General features: G+C 29.0%; 1 protein-coding gene across 4 annotated transcripts in view; it reads right to left on the minus strand.

The window, feature by feature from the left end:
- LOC117177845 (dmX-like protein 2) overlaps window positions 1–11,374 on the minus strand; it is a 62,403-nt gene that overhangs the window by 11,789 nt on the left and 39,240 nt on the right. For 2 of the 4 annotated variants that reach the window (XM_033368834.1, XM_033368835.1), the window contains 3 exons: window positions 7,906–8,004; window positions 4,296–4,382; window positions 1,340–1,400 (listed from right to left, as the gene is read on the minus strand). In XM_033368834.1, coding sequence (XP_033224725.1) covers window positions 1,340–1,400; window positions 4,296–4,382; window positions 7,906–8,004 — 247 coding nt within the window. The remainder of the gene's footprint in view (window positions 1–1,339; window positions 1,401–4,295; window positions 4,383–7,905; window positions 8,005–11,374) is intronic. The other 2 variants (XM_033368837.1, XM_033368836.1) reach the window with 1 other exon arrangement.

Below are 11,374 nucleotides of genomic sequence, written 5' to 3' on the forward strand. Positions count from 1 at the left end.
CAAACATAGAATTTTGCCATAACCTCCCCCCCCCCAACTGTCCACGTGGTATATGGACAGTTTTAGGTATATGGTATAAAAACTAATATCAAAATTTAAGAAAAACCTGCAAATTTTTAGCACTGAACGAAGAGAAGATAGTTATAAACAATAATAAATTGTGTAAACAATTATTTTTCTTAAATTGTATTTATTATGATCTCACTAACTAATTACTATACTACCGTGTAAATGAAATAAAACGTATCTGCAGTTCAGATAAGTCATCTGTCATTTTTACGAATATTTACAATTAGACTCAAACTACGAGAAGTAGGGCCATTTGATACCCATTTTAAAGATTCGTAAGAGACAAATGACTTACCCGAAATGCATATATGCTGAACTTCATTTATACGACAGTATATTGAAGAAGATAGTTCTAAACAATAATACGTCGTTTACACTTTTTTTTAAAATGCAAAAATTGTGGCCTCGCTCTAGCTAAAAAACTTAAAATAAGTTGAAAATTGTTCTAAAAAAATTGGGACATTCTAACTATGGTTTAAGAAAAAAATGCTAAAAACAATAATTTATTTGATCATATAATTATCAATAAAAAGTAATACTTTACGTATCAGAAATAATATGCATTAAAAACCCGCAAAAAATCATAATTAGCACCAAAAACTCGTCAGACCCAATTTTACACTTATGGGTTTTTTGGGAAACTATAAATTAGACGTATGGGGATGATTTTCAAAACGAAATTATTCATTCGTATTCTGTAGTTAATTGTAAAGAGAAATCTGGAAAAATACAATTATTTTTTCTGTGAATTCGAACAACTTTAGGGAAGATGTGAATGATGATTCGAAAGAAAAAAAACTTGAAGCACCCTAATGGCACATTTGAATCCTAAAACCGAATTAACATCGAGATTTATGAAAATAATATTACATTATATACTAATAGCATTATTTATAATATTAATGTGTGTCATGTATAAAATAATAATCTCTATATATTTTATAATCAACAAACGATCAATTATATCTAAATTATAAACAAACTTTTCAACAGCAAAGATTTTTTATTTTAAAAGTGATGTTTCTTTTATAATAGACTAAAAGATTTAAATTACTCTTCGAATTTAATTAAATAAATTTTTTTGAAGCAACATAAGTAAAAAATAATAAAAATTCAAGGTTATAAAAAAATCAAGGAAATTGCCAGATTTGAAAGTTAAAAAATTCAAGAATTCCAGATTTTCAAGGTTTTTAAGATCGTTAAACACTCAGTTAAATTATATATAAATTTCTAAAAAGCTTCAGTAATAAAAATAAGTTTTATTACTTACACAGCGGTAATAGCGGGTGTGAAGAAACTCGTCTGATACCATCGATTTTGTGTTTCAGGATCTGTTACGACAAAAATGGAAAGACTGAGTAAAACGAATTTATTAAAATTCTAAGAAACTAACATTTATATCGTAACAGGGGAGGAAAAACACTGTAATGACCACTAAAGCCTGCACTATTGCTCTTAATAATATTCAATAATACAACACAAAACTAATCCTTTATAATAATTGAAAAGTATTTACAATTATTGGCGTGCTTGCGATTGATAAACACTTCAGAAAACTTTAAAAGCTAAGAATATCGATTCGATAGTTAGGATCTACCATTAGATTTCATGACTACTATAAATATTCACAATAATTACTTTCTCTTCTCAATTTTCTCATGATCTCAAAAAATTTGTTTAGTATTTTGCATCAATATTTTCCTAGAAAAAATATTTTATTAAAGAGTCATGGAAATTTAATGGTGTTAAAATCTAATAACGATCTAGTATACAACATTTTTAAAAGCGCTTGTACGCCTGCTTTTTATAAAATGAGAACCATGCAAAACTAGGAACAGTCGCTAGATAAATGTACGAAGAAATTTTGAATATTTTGAATATTTTGGATATGAAAAATGGGATAAGGAAATAAATAAAGGTAAAATTGTAGGCTGAGCGGCATGAAAGTTGCATAATGGTCTCCGAAAACACCTTTCTTTAATTGTCTGCTAATATGGGGACTCATAAAGATAAATGCTAGCAGCAAATACAAACAAAAGAGTGTAAAATTATATATCCTTTTCCATTCAATACCATGCCTAAGTATACATAGGTGATTAAATACTGTAGAATGGGTTGACTTACAATATCCTTGTGTGGAGTCTGTTTCACTCGACTAAATAGTTTATTCGATTTTTTTATTAATCCATTAATCTAATTTTGTTTAAACTGCAAATGCAAAGTGCACAAGACTTGGAGTTTCGATATGAACAAATCAGATGCAAATAATTGGAAATTAATTATAACTTAAAGGATTAACAAATTTTGAAAACCTAAACCAATATTAAGCAGTATTAAGCAGTTTACAATAACAAACAATCGAGAATGAATAATTTTAAGCTAGAAGACTTTTTAAATATTGAATAGTTATCGATTCTGAACGTGTAAAATTAAACAATTTATAATCTTAAATTTTATTATTATTCGTTAGAGACGAAAGTTACGAACACTTTACTAAGTTAGCGAACTGTTCTCGTGAATTCAATTAAAGTTTTTTGCATCCAGATTTTTCGTACACTTTTTTTATGACTGATTTAGTTCTCTTAATTTTAATTATACCAGAACTAAAAAAATTTCTCTTTAAAGGGTTGATTAATCTCGAAATCCTGTATAAAATGAGCCATTTTGAAGCCAGTTTTTGATCGCATAAAAACAACTTATTGGTATAAATGGTTAAAATTTTATCATCAAATTGCAAGAACTTGAATTTGTAACAACAAAGTTAGAAACATTTGAAAACAGCATATCTGTACGCAAATTGGAATAAAAATTAAATAAATATATATTTTGAGGAAATTTAATCGAAACTTTATAATTTATACGTTCCATAAATTCTACAAAAATATTATTGTTACCATAAAGAATATTGCAATTGAAAACATTGCAATTGACATTATTTTTGCAATTTCTACTGAAAAAATACACAAATTCGCTTAATACTGGGCTCATTTTATACAGAATTTTGAGAGCAATTAACCCTTTTAAGAGAAATTTTTTTAGCTCTGGCATAATTAAAATTAAGAGAACTTAATCAGTCAACAAAATGAGGTGTACGAAAACTGTTTACACTCACTGTAAGTGGGTAAATAAAAAAAAAATATATATTTTCGGTCAATCTTTATGACATTTTTTTCCACAATTCTGCGACTACATCTGTGTAGAAAAATCTGAAATTTTTGAAAATTTATCGCACTGAAATTCTGCAGTCCCCAAATTGCCTATGTAGTCTACGTGAGAAATCCGCCCCTGATTTCTCTCTAATAATTGATCAATTTTGTATTTCAGGCTCCCTAATTTCAAAATTACAAATTAAAAATATCTAAATTTTCAAATTACAAATTTATAAAATTTTATTGTAGTGGTTAAAAATCAAAATTCCAGTACAATTTAAAACGGGAGGCTTAGAAAAAGTACAAGTGATTACAAATTAAAAAAATATCTTTTCTCGTTTTAGCTACAGAAACTTGACCACTTAATTTTACATTTTTTACTTGATAATTTTACATTTTTTGGCTATTTTTAAGTGGTCTATGAAGGATGCTAAAACTTTGTTTTACGCTCCAAAAAATATTAGTATTTTTCTTCCAGTCAAAACAAAATTAATTTCGTAAAAAATACTTGAAAAAATTGAAAATATATAACTCATTGATCAAATACAAAAAAAGAACTTAATTTTTGTTGGCATTTAAAAAATTTCTAACTTGATGGCAACTTTTTCTACTATTTCAAACTTTCAACCCTTCTATGGTGACCAAAAGCGATATCTAAATTATTTCTTTAGAATGCGGGTTATCCTAGTAGGATATCTAAAGTTTTACACATTTCTCAAAATAGATTTTAAAACATTCTTTTCACTCCTCTCTACCCTTTTATATTATTTTACAATTAGGCAAAGAATTATATAAAAAAATGTTAGTTAACCTTTATCAAACCCTCTCTCATAATGGCAGGGCCGTCCCTCCTCCTAAAAGTGTTACGCCATATACGGACGACCCCTGGTCTTCTAAATTGAACTGATTGAACCGATTTTGAAAAAGAAATGAATAAAAAAAGATTAAAGGTAATTTTTAAATGAGAATTGCGGATATTGTAAGCCCTCCAAAGTGTGTAAGAGACAACTAAGAATAGAATTAGAAAGAATGGAGTTTGCACTAGGAATGGATAGGGTCTGTAGATGTTAGTCTCACCGGCTTCAACAAGTGTTTACTCCTATCAGCGACAAACTGACAGAAACGTAGGTCGTGGGAGCCAGGAAAAGCGGGCATCCCCTTCATCTGAGCGAGCGAGTGAGCCACCAGATCAGTGACGCAGACCAAGTTAAGATGTTAGGCAAGCATTGAAAAAGCAACATTGTCTCCGTCACCACTTGTGCTACCCTAACCCAACGCATCGTTCACATGGTTCTCAAAGGATGGCCCATTTTCTCATCATTTACACACATGTTTTTATCAGAAAAATTATCATATTTCCAATACTCGTGAGCCAGCCTTGAAACCATATCCCCAAGGTTGATGCACAATGCACACTTTGGCTCTCATTCTCATGCAACATAATTACAAATTATCGGATTTGCAAGTTACCCGCATTTCGATAAGCACAATTATTTTCATGGAGCTATGATTAGTCGAGTGAAATAATAAGATAGATTGAAGAGAAGATACCTATGTTGGTGTTTTCATTGTTAGTGTGTGGTGTTTAGTGCCCATTAGTTTTAAACATTTTTCAATTTGAGAAACACTACATTCAAATTTTCTTTCATTTGGTAAAAAAATGATTCCTACTTTTTTTTCTTTATTTTTATAAAATTATTTTTAAAATTTCGGGAAAACTGATAAATCCCGAAAAATAACACTACTGATACTATAAAATTTCCGAAAAAGAAAATATTCGAAAAACAGGATTGTTACAAAATCCCAATGTCAAAATTCTCTGACTTTATCTCACCAACTTTTCATTTTCCTTGGCCATTCTGAATGTTTCTTTCAGGTATCAAAATAACTCTGTGCCTAGGAAATCAATAATGTTATTGGGAATGAAGGTTTTTTTTCTAAAAGTATCTTATAACAATTTTAGTGACAACAGCTATGCTGAATTTGATAAAATTCAACTTCAGTTAACAAAGATTCTCTGATTCTTTCAGGTTTTTCCTGCTATTTCCCGACCAGTTTTAGGTTCATTGACTTTGCTTCAATGTTCCCTGACCTGCTGCAACTCTAGAAATAGAAAATTCCCGACAGTTTCTAATATTACCGAATTTAAACATTTCCGAAATTATAAAATGGCCAACACAAAAAAGTTTCCAAATCTTAACAATTGCAAAATTGTTGTAATCACAAATAAATAATAAAATAAAAATAGGTTAATTAAATAAAAGTATATATTATTTTATGATTTGAAAATTTTTTTAGATTCGAGAATTCTCCCATGTAGGCAATTTTAAATAGTCGGAAGTTGTCTAATTTCGAGGATTTTATATATCAAGCATTTTCCTTTCGGGAATTTTTCAGTATCGAGAATTTTTCTTTTGCAGAATTTTTCAACCATCCCAAGAAATTCGAAACATTTCAAATATAATAAATTCAAACAAAAAAATTTAGTGTCATATAGAAAAGATAGTAGAATCTGAAATTGTTTATCTAACATGAACTATTTGACATTTTCTTTCACTATAGAAAAAGTAGTAAAATCACAAATGACTAATGTTAAATAAACAACTTCAGATTTGATTAGATATTTTTTTCTCAATTTTATAGAGCCTTTTCTTTCAAAATTTGTTATTTTTTAACAATGTTTAAGATTCAAATATTTCTCGATTTTCTAAACTTTTTTAACAATTAGTGAATTTTGGGGTTGTCAGTTTTTGATTTTTAACAACAATAGGTCGATCGATGCACATCGAAGACGCAAGCAAATGCACTACTAGTATAGTTGTATTTTGAATATATAAAGTTTTTAACAGAATAAACTATTTTTTGAAACTTCATAAATAGTTACAGATAGGTCATAAAAGTTTCAACAATAGGTCGATCGATGCGTATCGAAGAAGCGAAAAATACACTAGATATCGTATTGTTGTATTTTGAATATCAAAAAAATTTTCTCATACAAACAAGGTAATTTTTTTAAACTTATAAACTAAACAGCTACATACTTTCAAATGGCCGAATTATATCGAAATGTGCCAAAAAGGACAATTTAAAAATTTTGTTCATTACAAACCTCCCTCTAGGAGCAAGAAAAATGGAACAAAGTTATCTTTTTGGCCAAAAACGATCTAGCAGGGACTTCATATAATTTAAAAGAAAAGTAAAATGTAAGTCATAATTTCTTCACCAAAAGGAAGACAATTGAAGGGTTCCGTTTTAGAAATCCAAAAGTGTTGATTTCTAAAGGGCACCCTAGCGGTGCTAAATCGAAATCGCTTTAAGTCAGAAGAGTACAGATAAAAATTCATGTCATTTGTAAAAATACTGCGATTCTTTTTAAAAGGCTTTCTAAATTAATTTTAATTTGGGTTAAATTACCGAAGAAAAAGTAATAGGATTTCCACTCAAGACGCACACAAAAGTTGTTACTCAATTTAAAATTGTTCCCGTTTTTAAAAAAATTCTTCAGCTCATATAAATTTTCAAGTTCAAGACTTCAAAATTAAAACATTTGAAATTTACAGAATTGAAAAAAATTCTAAATAATGTACCAAATGCTGAACAGTGATAAATTTGAAGCATTCAAAATCGAAAACTAAACATTTGAGAATGAACAATTTCAAACTCAAAAGTTCAATATTGTAGAATTTTAAAGTTAAATCTTTGAAGTTCAATTTTTTTTATGGCCAAGCACTTCAAAATTGGATAGTATTTCAAGATAAATCATCCCTAATATTACAATTTCAAGGAAGTAACCATCAAAATTTAAATAAGTTCAAACTCATTTCAAAATTCTAAATTAGACAGTAATTCGATACAAAAATTAAAAACTGAGTTTACTTAAAATGAACATTTTCTTAATTAAACAATTCAAAGTTTACGGCATTCAAAAATTGATTAAGTATTAAACGAAAAAAAATTCTAGCGTCTTCAATTTATAAAAGGTTTATTTGTCAGTGCCTCTTCCATGCAGACACTATACATATTGATTTAATTCTTCGAGGATATACTCGCACAGAAAAAATTCGACAATCATAAATTATTATCACAAATAAATATCAATTTGAAAGCAAATATATTTGTGATAGATGTGTTTACTTGATTTAAGCGCCTGCGAGAGACGCTTCGATCAAATTGCACATCTGTGTCAGTGCCCAAAATCTTTGTTTCAAAGTCTCGAAAAAAATCTTCAAGTACATAATAAAAGTAAGCAGAAGCTCATTAAATAGAGAGGAAATTGATATGTGCGATCAGGTGTAATACTTTACATGTGTCTCAAATGGGTCAATACTCAATGTTCTTCACGAGTTTGTGAAAGATCGGGGCAAAAAGTATGAGTTACACTCTCCAATTAGCTATGCAATGATAACCAAAAATTTGGATACGAATTTTAGGTACAAGAAATCCTTAATTTGCAATAAGTGTGACACTAAAGAACATATTTTAAACCTATATTTTGAATTACTATAATTGTCATTGAAACCAAATTTTTGGCTACTGAATATTGATACTCTTGTGAGAATACAGAGACATCGTTACAGTAGATAAATAAGTTGTGAATATTCTATCGTAAGTGAAGGGCTTTAGTTACACAACAAAATTCATTATCTTCAACTTCTACATTTTAAAAATTATTTATGAAAATTCTTACCACACTCGCGCCTCGTCCACTTTGACTAGCTATGCCTGATTGTGGTTGAGGGTTGTTTTGCTGCGGACTTTGCACTAGCAGAGGTCTATCAGCTGCCGTCTATAACAACAAATAAAGGAATCGTATAAAAAATATATCCGGAAAATATCGAATAAAACAATAGAAAAATGTATGTATTATAAAAAGATCTCGCCACCACTCTTTTAGGAATCGAGATCCTCTTTAAATGCTTGCTATCTCCCTAAATGACCGTTACCGCGCTGAATTTCCGTCCAACCTTCTCAAATGCCCGATTAACCTTCCTAAATACCCGCTGAACATACTCAAATGCCCGAATAACGTTCCTAAATGGCCGCCCGATCTGCATAAATGCATACCACCTCCAACCAACTCCCTAACTGCACGCTACCTTTCTAAAAGCCTGATAAAACTTGTTAAATGCTCGCACAAGCTTTTCATCTGCCCGATTACCATCCCTACCATGGCCATCTAACTGCCCGCTGAACCTCTTCAACTGTCGGCCCAACCACCCTACACTCAGAAAAAAGTTTGATTAATTCAACAAAAATTCGGTTGGATCAAACAAATAAATACATTGCTATATGGTCAATCAAATGTTTGGTTGATTTCACCCATTTTTTGTTAATAAAGTTTGTTTGATTATAATCAATATTTTGGTTGATCCTAACAAATATTTGGTTTAATCCATTCAAATATGATGGTTTATCACCCCAAATATTTTGGTTGGATCAACAATCGTCCTATCAACGATCGTGCAAAATGTATAGAAAGAGCCTTTTTCATTAATTAAAACTTTTTCAGAATCAGAAATCCAAACTGTCACCAAAGAAAGAAGGATTTTTTTCTATACAGTTGTTTGGGGTTCTTTCATCAACGATGGTCACTATGCATTTCGAAGTTAGATTGCCAAAACCGGTGAACAAAACTGCACACTGCGAATTAAAAGTTGTACTTAGACTAATACTCAAAATGCTCTACATATTGTTGCAGACCCCAGTTTTGCCATACAGTTGATACTGTGAGTGTCCAGGTGTTCATAGGACTCATTTTTTCATGAATTCACGACACGACGCACGATCTTTCCGACACTTTTCGTCGCGCCAACTGGCTTTCGATATGATTAGTGTAGTTATTGGAAGTTTTTGGTTAAATCAACCAAACTATCTCATTACCTTAACCAAATCATTTTCTAATAAATAATATATTACGCTTAACACATTTGTTTGGTTGAATCAACTAAACGTGCTGGAATAAATAATTACTTTGAATTGGACAAATTAATTCGCTGTGTTTTCCAAATATAGCCAAAGGTTAATTGAGCTGGCCAAATTTTGTAGTTTCAACAAACAAAGTAGTTTGAACAAACTGTTTTATTAAATCAACTTAATCTTTTCTCTAAGTGTAACCACTAGTCATTCCAAAGTGTAACAAAATATTTAAAGTAAAAGATATAAATTAAAAAAAATATGTCCGCTGCGCGGGCACATTCTCATTACGCGCGCGACGCTTCGCATGAGGTTTGAGCGATGTTCAATGTTATAACTTAAATCGAAAACTTTGATTTAAACTTTTGAGGAGTTACAGCCATAAACTTAAACTTACGGATCTGTTAAAAACAAAAATTGCATATTTTTGGAAATGATCCAACGTTTGGAACTTTTGTCTAATTAAGAAATTTCATAAGAATAGTTTCGAAATACATATATTTTATATCAAGTAAAAATCTGAATTCATATTTCTTAATTTTTAACAATTTTAGGTTGATCTGCATTTTTAGTCATGAATCATTAGATTCTAAGATTGAACATTTTTACCAGAAATCAGTCATTTAAACCAATAAACTTTGGATTTAAAAAAAGATTTACCATTTACAATCATTTTTTGTTATATACCTTATGAAAAAACGTGAGATTTTTCTGTTTATCGTTATTTTTCATATTATCGTTTCTGAATCAAAGTCACCATTTTTGGTTTTGTTGGCGTTTTATTACAGGAAGCGATACTTGAAAAAAAAATTATTTTAAAAGAGATAATAAATTGTTGAACAATTTTAGGTTATGCTCGTGATTTTCACTGGAAATTTCTAGATTTAAAAGACGATTTACAATTTTCGAACAATTTTAGGTTTTGTTTAAATTTTTTCCCCCGGAAATCGGCTACATATTTAAAGACAAAATTAGGTTACCAAGAAATATGTTATATCATGTTAGTATTTTTCAACAGAAATCAGTTACTTTGAATTACACTTTTTTTTAACTAAATTAAAAATTTTAAACAACTTTAGACCATTTTAGTGTTTTTCGACGGAAATAATTATTTATGGATGAAAATTTAACGAATTGATTGTTGATATATTGTAAAAAAAGATATATTAATTATAAAGTTAAGATATAAATTTTCATCAATCGTCAAAAATATTGTTCGTGACGTTCTTTTATTATAGATAATATATACTATGAAATACAAAAATGTTTTATTTGTATGTTTCTTTTATAGTATAATACTAGACTATTATGTGCGCGTGCTCACTTTTATACTAATTTTTATCATTTACTCAGTTTTCTAATAACAATTTATTTGTTAAAATTTTCTGAACACTTATATTCTTGTTCACATATAATGTAACGTTATTTTAAACCCTTTTACCTTCCCACATCCTAACTGCAGTTACGTAACATTTTTTTTGTATCAGTTTAAAAAACTTAATAGACGTTTTGTAAATAAATAAATAAATATATATATATATATAAATTTTCGGAGATGCTTCCAAAGTTTAAAATATTTTTAATCTATGCAAAGCCTCTCGAATTCCTAAAAATATTTTTAAATTATTCCAATTTTTCTTGAAATTTTTGTAAAAATCATTTAAAATGTAAAAAATTAAACACAAAATATTCAACAATTTCTTACAAATTTGAAGAAAATTATAAAAGATTTTTCAATATATCAGATTCGCCAAAAAAAATCTAGATTAAAAAAATAATATTTTACGGGATTTTACAAAATAAAAGGAAAACTTTGAGCCCTTTTAAAATAAATATATATGCAATGGCTCTTAAATTCTTAAAAATATTTTTATCTGACTGGAAATTTTCTTGAAATTTTGAAAAGTTATTTCAAATGTAAAACGCTGCCTCCAAACGTCCCCAATTTTCCTAGGAACTTGAATAACATTTATTTCTTCACTTGAGACCATTCAAAGTTATTTTAATTCAGGGCATGTGATACTTTAACATATAGGTTTTCAGTTTTCCACACATTTTATTCACAATTTTTAATTCGAAAAAACAAAACATTAGTGTCTAGACGTTTGCGTTTTTAACGTCTGGCTTTCTTTTTGTTTGAAAACTTTCATATACAGTCTGTCAAGTTAAAGCGTGGGTGGCTTTACTCGCAGTCGGTAAGGTGTATCGACATGATTTTGGTGTCAAAATATTAAGAAGAGCTC

Source organism: Belonocnema kinseyi, chromosome 8 (genome assembly GCF_010883055.1).
Source record: "Belonocnema kinseyi isolate 2016_QV_RU_SX_M_011 chromosome 8, B_treatae_v1, whole genome shotgun sequence".
Taxonomy (NCBI): Eukaryota; Metazoa; Arthropoda; class Insecta; order Hymenoptera; family Cynipidae; genus Belonocnema; species Belonocnema kinseyi.